This window comes from Quercus lobata, chromosome 8 (genome assembly GCF_001633185.2).
Source record: "Quercus lobata isolate SW786 chromosome 8, ValleyOak3.0 Primary Assembly, whole genome shotgun sequence".
Lineage (NCBI taxonomy): Eukaryota > Viridiplantae > Streptophyta > Magnoliopsida > Fagales > Fagaceae > Quercus > Quercus lobata.
Window position 1 is genome coordinate 55,997,390 of NC_044911.1, and position 14,329 is coordinate 56,011,718.

Here is a 14,329-nt window from a genome sequence, read left to right on the forward strand (position 1 = left end):
ATAAATTAAATTTAACAACTTACCTTAAGAAGTGCTAATCAATTAAGTTACTAAGTTCTGAAAGTTCCGTGGGTCGATAATATGGTGGGTTAAGGCATGAACTTCTGGGTTTATGTCATGCTTCAGATCGATGAGTCCATCATTTGAATTCTTGTGAATGTCGTTACAGAACCTGAGAGAGGGAATAATTATTACAGTTGGCAAAACTTTTAATGTCACAATAGCATTTAGCACGAGCATGGATGATGGACCACGGAATTTAGATTCCTTTTGACCCAAACAATAACAATTTGGAAAAAAATTCCTTAATTAAGTTCTAAAATGTTCTGCAGATAGACCAGTGAACCACCCTTTTAGGTCATTGATGGCCTCAAAGCAAAGTTGAGAGTCTCATTCTATGATAATGTCTCTGAATTCTTCTAAAATGTCTAGCTGCAAAGCCCATAGAATAGCTTCTGCTTCTGCTTCAAAGGATCACAGGAGAATAGGAGATGTTATTGTTACTTCATCCCAGGCTTTTAATCAGTTTCCCCTTTATCATTCCTGGCCACAACAGGTAAGGTCAGAGTTCATGACAAAAACACATACATTGAGTTTAATCATACCTGTAGGAGGGCAATGCCAATACAACTATACAAGTGATTCTTTTTGCTTTGAGTTGTTTTTATGTCTATATCTACAGAACTAAGGTATTGATTGGTTCTCCATTCTACATTTCTGATAATTTGCACGAAGGTTTACTACCTTGGAGCAGTCATGACTCATGAGCCATTTAGTTCCTCAAATACCAGATTGCCTCACATCTGTCTATGTTTGCATTGCTATATATGGAGAGGAAGACAACTCTTAGACCACCCTTGCATCCAAAACAAATGGCCTAGCTAAGGGGAACTCAAGAAAGAGATCAATGCATGACTCATTAGTTTCACTGCATATATAGGGCAATTGGAATAAGTTTGCTCCATTCTCCTACCCAAAATTACCCCTGCTTGGCAAGCAGTTATTTCCAGCCTCTTAAGGATTAATAGCAACGCTTAATACACAAAAAATTCACAATACATATTATAACAGTTGAGTTGATAAGTTTTTATTAATTCTTATCTAAATCTATTATTGATAATTTACCACGTTAGCTAGGTGGGAAATTTATTATTAACCTTTTTTTCTTTTTTTGCGTGTTTATGGACTTACACTAAGATTAAAGTTAGAGAGACCCCCTCAATTTAAGAAAAAGTTGATTAATGAATAATGATGCAAGAAAAGAGAAATGGGATAATGTAGAAGTAGTTACAAAACGACATACCCTTGAGATTAAGGAAACGATATGTCATCGAATTGTAGTTATTGAGGCGAGTTTCAGTTAATAAATCAACAATTTCCACCGTGTTAAATTCATCTAAGTAATGGGCTGTTACAATTACCATATCTCTCTAGCACGACGCCCATAAGTTAGAGCTTATCGTCCCGGACATTCCGATCCAATACAAATCCTAATTCCTCTGTGAATTCAATTCATCAATCGAGCTTCCAATTTTGCTAAGCAGAGAGAGTGAGAGAAGAGAAAAATGATTCATCTTTTGGCGGCTAGGTGGATCAGTTTTACATTGACGTGGAAAAGATGCGAATTATGAGGAGCAGTTTCTCTGCATTTAATTAATTTTGAAGCTTCTGGGAGTTGTGGCTTGTGGGACAAACAAGGTTTTTTTATGGCGAACCATATCATGAACAAACATATTATTGCTTATGACAGTGAGCAAATCCCCCCTCCCAAAAAAAGATCCTTTTTTTTAAGGAGAATATTTTGGGTTTTGCTGGTTTTGTTAATGAATTGGCTTTTACAATGGATCTGAAATTTTTTCACAGTTTTCCTAAATCTCTTTCTCTCTGCAAATTTAATTTAATCATAATTTGTTGATATTACATGTTGAGAAATATCCCCAATAACTTGCACAGATTTGGTATAGTGGATCCTTACCTCTTAACTCTTAATTTAAGTAAATTTTGGCTTTGGGTTGAATTTTGAATTTGCTTCATATGAGATTCATGGATTTCCTGGAACTGCTTTAGTGTTATCTAGTTCTGGGCAGTTGCTTTTGCTTTTAGTTTTTGGGTTTGTTTTTTCTTTTTTATTTTCAAATAAATAATGCCAACCTTCCTTCTAATATTATTTCTTACCAGTTTTCTTTCAGATCATGCAATTATAAATTTGTACTTCAATGCGTGTTTTAAAATATTAGATCAAGTATCTTCAAGTTGTGTGATTTGTTGATTCTTATTCATGATGAAATTTGAGATTTTTCTTAAAGCCAAACAATATTGAATTTGATGATTTGAATGGCATATGTAACTCACACTTTTAAAAAAGTAGAAGAATGGCATATTGAGTAATTGACAGCCTTTGGGTTATTTTATTCAGAAGAATATCGTGACTTATTTGAGTTTTTTCCCCTCTTTCAGATTGGGATGATGAAGAAGAGTACAGATTTTTACAGAGCAGTTTGTAGTTGAATCTATTCTGGAAGTAACAAGAATTTGTAAATGATAAATTAGTGAACCATATTCAGTAAAGTTTTCATTAAGGCATGTTAATTTTAAACCAAAATGTTCTGTTGTTTAGACTATAGTTTTTAATGCTTAAGAAAATAGTGCTGATTTATTTTCATGGGATTAATCATAACTTTCTCATGTGTCTCAATGGTTGATTTATTTTCATGGAATTAATTATAACTTTATCATGTGTCCCAATGGTTGTTGCATCATATGGCAGTCATTGTGAGTATGACATGTTAGTTCTCAATATTTTGTAATTTTGTCAAATTTTTTATTTGGAGAATTTCCACTATTTCAATCATCATTAAGTTTTGGAGCTACAACAGGATGATCATCTTGACTGCCAGCAAAGAAATTCAACTTTTTTGGAAGGAAAAAACTCACTAGTCATGATGGATTGCAAACATAACAGAGCATATGATATCTATGAGTCAAAGTAATAGTAATAGAATGGTAATTTTGAATGTGCCAAATGTAATTATAAATGAATGTTGAACATCAACTAATGGGGTAGCATGTAGCTTCCCTAACATCAACTTTGGCTCTATAAACTGCTAACTATTTTTATTTGTTAATGGGTGTTTTTAAGGTAATGGTTAATGATCTATTTTAGGAAAGTTTTGATACAACTTTTAGGAGAAATAAAAAAAGTTGTCAAAACATTAAAATTTTTTTTTTCCATAAAAACTTTTTTTAAATAGATTGTTAACTATTATCTTAAGGGCATCTGTTACCATCTCCCTTAAAAAAAATGCTAAGAAGCCTGAAGCATGAAATTTGGTGTTGATCTCTTCAATTACTATTTTGGCTTTGGGGAAACTGATCGGGTTTTCAGCATGGAAATCTAAACTCACTTTACCCATTTAACTTAGAAATTTATGGAGATCTCTAGAGTGACCAACAAGCTTTCGTCAATTGCCACTAGTAGCTCCTACAAACAAGATTTGGAAGAGATGTAGTCTCCCATTAGATATGGCGAATATCTAAAAGATCACTATTCTCTCAATTGTTATGCTACACTCGTGAATTTATATGTGATCGTTCATTAATGGCTAGTTTGGATAGAGGGAGAGACTACTCTCTGTTTTGAACCTAGGACTTCATAGATTTTTTTTTTTTTTTTTGAGTAAAGGACCTCATGGATGTTTTTAAAGCTTTAAGAAGCTTTTTATTTTTATTTTTTGATAATCAAAGCTTTAAGAAGTATTAGAACAACTCATATACCTCTCAATTTATACCTTAAAAAAAAAAAAAAATACCTCTCAAATTTTTTTTTTTTTTTTTGAGAATCAAATACCTCTCAATTTAAGATAATGTTTAACGATGATGCGAAAGAAATGGGAATACAGTCAGCAACAAAACGCCGCACTGTTGAGTTTATGGAAACGACATGTCACTGAAATAGACTGTTGTGTCTCGGTTTCTAAAACAAAAGATATCGTCGTGTTATAATACTTTGTAAGGGATCGTTGCCATACATCTCTAATGCGACACTCATTGACATTTTTAACTTCGATATTTATCGACACAAAAAGGTTAGAAATTATCTTCCTGTACTTTTGGCCCGTTCCGGCTACGCAACTTCCGAGTGACAAAGACAAAGTGAACTTCAATTTGAGCAACAGAGAGAGAGAGAACTTTTGGACCCGTTCCGGCTACGCAACTTCCGAGTTACAAAGACAAAGTGAACTTCAATTTGAGTACCACAGAGAGAGAGAGAGAGAGAGAGAGAGAGAGAGAGAGAGAGAGATGCATCTAATTCCGTCGAAGATGATCAGGGACTCGTTCAAGCATGATTACCTGGTAAAGCTTGAATGGAACCTTGAAAGAATGAAAAGGAAAAAACAGTCTCAGAAACAGAAACTGTTGAATAACGAAGAAGAAGCTGTCACTCTCACACCCAAACCCAGTTCGGAGATTTGTTGTGGGCCCCGTATGGTTTGCAAACAGATATTGATCGCTCTCTATAGTATTTTCTGTTGTGCTGGTAAATTCTGTTTTAGATTTTCCTTGTGTTTTGGAGCTTAATTTGGATTGAGGTTTTTTCATGTGGGTTTTTGATTGTTTTTGTATACTATATCTCTTTTTTGAGATGGGTATTATGAATTGATTGAATGATTGTGTGTGTTGAGGGATTTGATTCTACGAGCCTCTGTTCTTTGGCTTGGTAGCTTTGTATGATACTGTTATTAATTGTTTGTTGTATGTTGTAATTTTGTGGTAGGAAATAACAAGCTTGATAATGAGCCAATTTTGTAGCATGATGTGTTTGAAGATGAGTTGTAGAGATTGGTTGTCATGGTTGAAAACATAATTGATAGCACAATGAACCTTAAAAAGATTTGTTGTGTGGAACCTGTTAACTATACAAGTAGTTGACACAAGGCAGTGTGGTTCAGATAATGTATGGACTTGGCATGGCCACCACCTAGCATGAACTGTGCTATGCCCACAGTGTGGCCTTGGCATGGCCACTGCCCAACACGTGCCATAAGGTGAACGCTTGGCCTTAGCATGGCCACAACCGTGCACAAAGGGAGGTTATGTTGCCTAACACATGACCAAGTAGGGGTGTACATGGGTCAGGTTAGATTGAGTTGAGAAAATTTTTTGACCCAACTTACCATGATGGATAAAAAAAAATTCAACCTAACCTAACCCATCACATAAGTCTAACCTAACTCCCATGAGTTGGGTTGGGTCGGGTTGAATTCATGGGTTGAAGAATTTTTTTTATTACTATTATTATTATTAAATTGAGTAGAAAAAAATATATCATATTTGCCACCTGAGTTGATAAACAAAATATACATTAATATATAAACTAATATTTCAACTTAGTTGTAAACAAAATATGTTTAAGTATCCAACTGAGTTGATAAACAAAATATAAATGAACTAGTATCCTAATTCATTTATAAACAAAATATATATGAGTTCCTAACTCAGTTATAAACAAAATATATCTAAAATTTTAAATTTTATTATTATTAATTATATAATATATTTAAAAATATATTAAAATAACTAATAAGATTTTTTATTATATATGATAGTTGGAATCGGGGAAGTGCTCTACAGCTGGTTTTTTTTTTTAAATTTATTAAATATATAATATATTTTAAACATATATTAAAATATGGATGGATCAGATCGGGTTTGTAATTTTATGACCCAAACCCAACTCGACCTGCTATAAATTTTTTTTTTTTTTTTTTTGTAACCCAACCCAACCCATCAAGCCCTAAAAACCGACCCAACCCGGCGGGATGGGTCGGGTCCGGTTAGGTTGGGTTTGGCGGGTTAGCGGGTTTTCTACACACCCTTATGCCCAAGGATTATGTAACTCACCAATAAGGTTCCTTTTTTGTGGGGGGTGGGGGGGGGGTGGTTGGGTGGTGGGGGAATCTATGTTATGAATCTCAGAGTAGAATCACTGGTCAGACAGAAGAATTTGCTTGGTCCTTGGAGTTGGAGTGCATATTATGATGGAGGGAAAGCTCCATATAGGAATGTTCTGTGATCATTACTTCATTAGTATAAGTGATGAGATGTGTGCAGAATGGTCATTTAATTAACTTCTAAGCTTTGAGGAATTGTGGAACAAACAAGGTTATGTTTTTTGGCAAATTGTATGATTAACGTAGACATTATGAACAAACATATTGTTGCTTATCCTAGTGAGAAATGCCCCCTTCCCTCCCTTTTTATTTCCCACTTTTTATTTTGGTTAGAAGAAAAGAAAAGAAAACCAATCCAATTTTTTCTTTCCCACTTTTTATTTTGGTTAGAAGTAGGGATAATATTTGTGGTTTTGATGGTGGCTTGTTCTTTCCAATGGATCTGAAAGATTTTCACTGTTTTTTTTTTCCTAAATCTCTTTCTCCCTGTGTGTGTGTGTAAATTTTATCATAATTTGATGATATATGTTGAGGAAAATGCCAATAACTTGAACGGTTTGGTAGAGTAAATCCTTGCGTCTTAACAAAACTAATTTGAGTTGGCTTCGGGTTCAATAAGCTGAATTTTGCCTGTTTTAATTGCCTCTGCAAACTACAGTCAAATTATTGGGTATCTTACTATCTCTTATTGTGTGTTTGTGTATCTTGTGCTGCTTCTATGCCTATAATTTACTTCATTGGAGATTCACGGATTTCCTGGAATTGGTTTAGTATTATCTAGTTTTGTGCAGTTGCCTTTTCTTTTAGTTTTTGGGTTTCTTTTTTACATTTTGTTCTTTAGTTGTTTCCTTTTTTTAGTTTCAATCTCAATTCATACCTACAATGTAATCAAATCAGTAGTGCCATCCGTTCTTCTGTTATTATTTCTTACCTGCTTTCTTTCAGATCCTACAATTATAAATTTGTACTTCTATGCATGTTTTGAAATTCTAGATCGAGTGTCTTCAAGTTGTGTGATTTATAGATTCTTCATCACTATGAGATTTAATGACTTAAAGCAATTGAATTTAATGATTTTAACATGGCTTATTGACAGCCTTCGAGTTAATTTATTCATAAGAATATGGTGACTTATTTGAGTTTTTTTTCCCCTCTTTCAGATTATATTGGTGGAGATGAGTACTGATGCTTTTGCAGAGCAGTTGGTAGTTGAAACTATCCTGGAAGTAATAAGATTTTGTAAATAATAAATTAGTGAACCAGATTCTGTACCGGCGTTGTTACAGGCATGCTAATTAGGAACCGAATTGTTCTGTTGTGGAAACTATAATCAGATCATTCTTAACAAGATAATCTGATTTATCTTCATTGGATTAAATATGACTTTATCATTGTCTCAGATGGTTGTTGCATCAAATGGTAGTAGTCTTAGAGCATTTGCAGTAGTGGAACTAAAAAACTATAATGCTATTTTAGCTCCACCAATATAGTAAAAAGGACCTGCAGCAGTGGAGCCAAAGGTATAAAATTTAGCTTATTTGCTACAGTGCACATCTATCTATAGATGTGCACTGTAGCACTTATCTAAAAAAAAAAAAAATTTTTTACTCCCACTACCGAATAAAATAATGAAACTAATCTTATTTTTTTCATTCTTTTATTTCATTCCTTCACCGTGCACTCTCATCTCCCTCAATCATTAAACAGACAAACACTCATCTCCCTCACTCATCTCTAGCTTGCCGGCCTCCCTCATCCCTTAGCTCGACAATGACGGCCATGGGACCCACATGGCCAGCACTGCTGCCGGATCCCCAGTGGGGAACACTTCTCTTCTCGGCTATGCGCAGGGCATGGCGTGTGGAATGGCGAGTCGGTCGCGTGTCGCAGCTTACAAAGTTTGTTGGAGCGTTGGGTGCTTCGGATCTGATATTCTTGCGGGTATGGATCAGGCCATAAGCGACGGCATGGACGTGCTTTCGCTCTCTCTCTACGGTGGGTCTGCTCTGTATTACAGAGACACCATCACAATCGGAGCTTTCAAGGGGGTTGAGAAGGGCATTTTCGTCTCTTGCTCTGCCGGAAATGGTGGGCCCATCAGAGCCTCATTGGCCAACGTGGCACCCTGGATCATGACCGTTGGAGCCGGTACTATAGACCGGGATTTTTGTGCTCGTTGTGGGCTTTTTTTTTTTTTTTTTGCTGTGGACTGCCAGTAGTGGTGGTGGTGGTTGGGTGTTTTCCGATCTATTGTGGGCAAGTGGGCTTGTATTTGTGTTTGTGGCAGTGGGCTTGCTCGTTGTGGGTTTTTTTTTTTTTTTTTGCTGTGGACTGCCACCGGTGGTGGTGGTGGTGGTGGTGGTTGTGCCTGTGGTTGACGGTAGAGGTGATTGAGGTTGGTGGTGTAATATTTTTTTTGGCAGTGAAATATATTATTTTATTGTAGTAGATATAATATTTTATTGTGATGTTTATATTATTTTATTATGTTGAAAGCTAAAATAAATTCACTGCAACAGCATGTGTGTAGGTAAAATAGATAAAGTAACTTTTAATGGAGTTAAATTGCTAAAAATTTAACTTCACTATTGTGGATGCTTTAATGAGCATAGTTATGTTATTTCTTATTCTTTTGTAATTTTGTCAAACTGCTCATTTGGATAATTTCCAGTGTTATTTTACGATCATCTTTTAGTTTTGGAGCCAGAAACATGGGATTTTGTGCTGTTTCTGTTCTCTTCAATTACTAGTCTGCTGTTTTTGTGCTTGGAGAATCATAGGCCAGTAGACATGGCAAAACGGGTCAGACCCGTTTTGACCCGACCCGTTTGACCTGCAACCCGTTTGACCCGTAACCCGATTGACCCGTTTAAAAATGACCCGTTTTGACCCGTGACCCAATTGACCCGCGACCCGATTAACCCGACCCGAACCCGAACCGCACGTTTTGCCACGTTTACCAATGTTTAGTAGATTTAGATTGAGGTGTAATTTTTATAAAATATTTACTTATTCTTTTTTACTTAATATGTTATGTACTCCATTATAGTTTGTTATTTTTTACTTGCCACCTTTATTTTCTCTTCCTACTTTAAATAGATTGAAGATTATACCAAGATTAGTTTCTAGAAAGCTGGAATAGGAGTTGCACCAAATTTGGGTATCAATTCAAGTGTTTAGTGGTAATTGGTAACAATATCACTAGTGAGAATCTAATCACAATTAAAGAATTCATAAACAATTGACAGATTGCATCTATTTCCAAAAAAAAAAAAAAAAAATTGTTTGAAAAATACGGGTCAACTCGACCCGACTCACGACCCGACTCAACCCGCGACCCGTTTGACCCGCAACCCAATTGACCCGTTTTAAAAATGACCCGTTTTGACCCGTGACCCGTTTAACCCGCAAACCCGATTGACCCGACCCGAACCCGACCCGACCCGCCCGTTTTGCCACGTCTATAGGCCAGTGGGTAGATGATATTGTTATTACCAATGCACTGTAGCCCTATTTGTCACAGCATCCACATTCGATGCAGTTATTTTTTAAACTATTTTACACCATAAAAAATTATTTTATCTATTTTATCTATTTATTTTACAAAATATCTAGTATGAGTGATCAATTTTAGCTTTCAACACAATAAAATAATATAAATATCACAATAAAATAATATATCTATTACAGTAAATTAATATATCCAAATAAAAAGTAGTGTGAAAGCATAAATAAAAAAAGCAGTGTGAACACACAAATGAGTAAAATAATCAAAAGCAGTGTAAACACACAAATAAATTTATTATTATTTTTTTTTTAACCACATAGCTAAAATATAGGTTTGTCTCTACCATTGTAAGATACATTTTGATATTTTATGGTGTTAAAAATAGCAATATAGCTATTTATCACCATCAAGGTAGATGCTCATATTAACTTTTGTCATTCTCTTTACTTGAAAGTACCTGCTACATAATTTCTGTTTTCTTAGTTTTCACCAAATAGTGTCAAAATTCTGAAAAATTCACCGGCCAGAAAATGATAATCTCCATTTGATTTTAAAAGAGTCTTTTTTTAAGGTAGATATTTAGTATTTCATAAATCTAAATGTAAATAAGGTTTCAAAGTATTTAAAATCTTTAGTATTTTGAGGGTGCAACTCTTCTAATTCATCATGTTTTGGAATTTTAGATGTTCCAAACCTTCGCCATCTTTCATAAACATTGTAAAGATTAGAAAGGAGTTGGTTTTCTATGCCAACATTGTTGATGATGTCTGGATCGTCAGTCAAGGGGTTTGTCCAGAGTAGAACCGTCCACGAGTTATCCTGGCTATAAAACAATGGAAAAAGAGACAAGGACACCGGTGTGGCATCAGCCTACATGCCTCCGATGGCTAAGTCAGAATAGCTGGTAATGAAAGGAATAGTAAGAGAGTAGTATTCTTGGAGATTATGTTTTTTTATGTACCTGTCCTCTGGCTTCACCAATGGGTATATATAAGATTCTTTCTTCTAGCCGTTGGCCTTGCTTTGATGGTCAGATCATTGCCGGATTTGTAACGCCCATGCAGGATATTAAATAGACATAACGATCATCCAATGGTACTGAAGACCGTTTCTGTGTTTGTGTAACGCTTCATCATAACTGCAGGGCGATGGTGAAGCCTCTGCCAGCCAGTTCTTAGTGTCGTCCTTTGTCATCGTCCTTCCACGGTGGACGGATGTTTACTCAGGACTATCAATTGTAGCTTTAGAAAAGGGTCAGTTAGTATAGGCATAAAACTTCCTTAAAACTTAAGAGGGAAGATTTACATCCTGATCAAAACAAGAAAGAGCATGAAATGAAAAAAGAAAGTGCAAGGTTCAAGGCAATAATTTTATTTTATTTTTATTATCCAAAAGGGTTAAGAATTAAGATACAAAGCATGATGATTGGATTGGGATGGCAAAGAATGATGGAGATACTGTTCAAGCAAATTGCTAACGAATAGTTGGACAGTTTTTTTATTTTTATTTTTTAATATAAGATAGAATTCTATTTTAGTCTAATCTAAGTGTATATGTGTGTAAAACTCTCTCCTGAACTCCAGTTCTTACGCTCCACATTCTACAAATACTTATATTTGTAGAGTGATCATTACACTAGTTTGCAACTTCAACTTTAACACCGACAACAATATCATTCCTTTTAGCAATGAATGCCAATCACGATAAAAACAAGAGCAGGCAAGGATTGGTTAGTTCGTCCTTGCGTCCCAACGACTTCTTGCTACCTCATTAAACAACTCCAACGTCCCTCTTTAATGCAATGCATTTTATAATTGTTTTTAGTCTTTTTATTTTTCCTGATAATTTTGATGGTCGTTCCCTAAAATTAAATGCAGATTAAACATAGGCCTCAACCCTACACGTAGATTCATTTTTTGATGAGACATGTAGATTCATTTATACCTTAGCTTTTCTACTTTTATATATATATATATATACCCACACCTAGGCTTTGGTCCTAAATATTGAGATTCTTTGTTCTTGCCTTACAGATAGCATGCTAATATTTAAGATAAATTTGATTTTTTTGAGATAGATACAAATGTTGCTAACTTCACGGCGCGAATTATTTCCTTTTTATATCTGCAAGCACTATATATGTGGAAAGATGCTAATTGAAGGCTAATAATGAAGTACGTAAAATGACTAGACATGTCTAATTTGTTCAATACTTAGAGAAGTTGCTTACAAAAGAAACACCACCCTTTGTTAAGTTTTAGTTGTACTACATTTGAACAATGAATAAAATCTAATGCTCCAATTATTAAAATAAGAAAAGAAGAAAAAGTATTAGGATCTTTTTTTTTTTCTAATTTTTTTTATCACATTTCATTTCAATCAAATCTAGGGACATACTCATTCTCAAAAAAGAAAAAATCTAGGGACATACTATATTTCAAAATTATCAAAACAACAGTTTATTAATAATAGATATCAAAGAGCATCAATAATAATTGTTGAATAGAGCAAATAATTTCTCAACTACAATTATGAAAATATATTATGCAAACCATTGTGCCACTAGAGCAAATAATATATATATATATATATAAATTATTTTCTAACAAAAAAAAAAAAAGAAAGACCGGCATATATTAGTAAATAATAGTTTGAATGAAAATAAATTAACTTATTTTATTAATGTGCATTTTTAATTAAAAATATTCCATAAAAAAAATAAGCTACTCAAACCAGCAAAATATCACACACAATAAATGGCTCATCATCCAGTCAAGATAACCTTCAACGCCCATGAAAGCAATAAAGGTGGTTGCAACTTACAACTTAAACCAATCTAACGAATCCAAAAACCATTGAGAATTTTGAGAGCCAAAAAAATGGCAGAGCCTCACCCAATCGAAGAAGCGAACGAAGAGAGTCCATTTGGCTCCTTAACACCAGACGAGTTCTACGCGCGTCACTCAGTGAGTCACGGCTCCGAGTACATAACCAACCCTAGAGGTCTCAAGCTCTTCACTCAGTGGTGGACCCCACTCCCTCCAACCAAAACGATCGGAACCCTAGCTCTTGTCCACGGCTTCACCGGCGAGTCCAGCTGGTTCCTCCAACTCACCGCCGTGTATTTCACCAAAGCCGGCTTCGCCACCTGCGCCATCGACCACCAAGGCCACGGCTTCTCCGACGGCCTCAACGCTCATATTCCGGATATCAATCCCGTCGTCGACGACTGTATTTCCTTCTTCACCTCCTTCCGTGCGCGCCACGCGCCGTCTTTGCCTTCCTTTCTCTACTCCGAGTCCCTTGGCGGCGCCATCGCGCTTCTCATCACGCTCCGTGAGGGGCGCGTGGGGTTGGACTGGGACGGCCTCGTCCTCAACGGCGCAATGTGTGGAATCAGCGCCAAATTCAAGCCTCCATGGCCTTTGGAGCACTTACTCTCCCTAGTCGCAGCCTTGGTCCCCACCTGGCGCGTGATTCCCACGCGGGGATCCATTCCGGACGTTTCTTTTAAAGAAGAGTGGAAGCGGAAGCTGGCGATTGCGAGCCCAAGAAGGACAGTTGCTAGGCCACGCGCCGCCACGGCGCGTGAGCTGATTAGGATTTGTAACGAACTTCAGGGGAGGTTCGAGGAGGTTAAGGTGCCTTTGCTTATAGTTCACGGCGGTGAGGACGTGGTGTGTGACCCGGAGAGCGCAGAGGAGTTATACAAACGCGCTGCGAGTGAGGATAAAACGCTCAAGATATACCCAGATATGTGGCACCAGTTGGTTGGTGAGCCTAAGGAGAGCGTTGAACTTGTTTTCGGGGACATGTTGGAATGGCTTCGGACCCGCGCTAAACGCGTCTCCAATGCACGCGCCTCTGGTAATGATGGCAGCGCGTAAGTTACAGGAATAAGAAAATGACAGTAATAATGTTAAAAGTTTATACAATGTAATGTAGTAACCTATGGCAGCATGCTGCGTGGCTGGAATTTAGTTGTTAATTAAAATAATGAGTTATATGGTTTTTTTTTTCTCCCTTAAGTTTTCTTACTTAAAGAAGGTAACTGTGTGGGTATATAAAACAATCTTCTCAATATTGTAATGTAATTTAATTATTACTATAATAATTACATTGGTAATACATAACACTGCTATCACCAAGTTTTCTAGTATTACCAATCTATCCTCAGTCTCCGACTACTAGGTTGCACTCTAATGACAATTACTATAAACTAGTCGCTAACTTGTGCAATGCACGAAATAGTTAAATAAAAATTAAAAATAATTATTTTGCTTAAAAGTTTATGACTTAACTTTAAAAAATATATAACTTAAAAATAAATGAAAATAAGTAATTATTATCTATATAATATAAAATCAAAATTTTTGACTTTTTGAGAGACTCAGGTTAGGATTAGGAGTAAAAAAATAATAATAATTTTTTTTAATTAGACCTCAAGTTATAATTTTTTAAAAGGACTCACTTTAGGTTTCAAAAAGAAAAAAGAAAAGACTCACGTAAAAAAAAAAAAAAAACTTTAAGATTAAGGAAAAAAAGAAACTCCTATTAGGACTCTCACTATTTAGTTTTAAAAAAGACCACGCGATAGAATTTTTTTTTTAAAAACAACTCACTTTAGGTTTCAAAAAAGAAAAAGAAAGGACTCACATTAAAAAAAAAAAAAAAAATAGGATTAAGGAAAAAAGAGAGAGAGACTCGTGTTAGGTCTCTCTCACTATTTAGTTTAAAAAATTATAATTTTTTTATAAATTAAAATGATGATATGAAAAATTGTGGAAGTTTCAAAGGATTCGCTTATATATATATATATATATATATAGAGATAAGATTCTTCGATTATGCGCTACCATTTATATAGTAG

The 14,329-nt window shown here is 35.3% G+C and overlaps 1 protein-coding gene across 1 annotated transcript; it reads left to right on the forward strand.

Moving 5' to 3' along the window:
- Positions 1-12,226: 12,226 nt before the first annotated feature.
- Positions 12,227-13,479, forward strand: LOC115954509 (caffeoylshikimate esterase-like). Its single transcript, XM_031072376.1, has one exon. The coding sequence runs from the start codon at positions 12,339-12,341 to the stop codon at positions 13,344-13,346; it is 1,008 nt and encodes a 335-aa protein (XP_030928236.1). The 5' UTR covers positions 12,227-12,338; the 3' UTR covers positions 13,347-13,479.
- The last annotated feature ends 850 nt before the right edge of the window (positions 13,480-14,329 follow it).

Bases quoted from the DNA above. Each gene is read 5' to 3' on its own strand.
- LOC115954509 (XM_031072376.1), top strand. From the start codon at position 12,339: ATGGCAGAGCCTCACCCAATCGAAGAAGCGAACGAAGAGAGTCCATTT.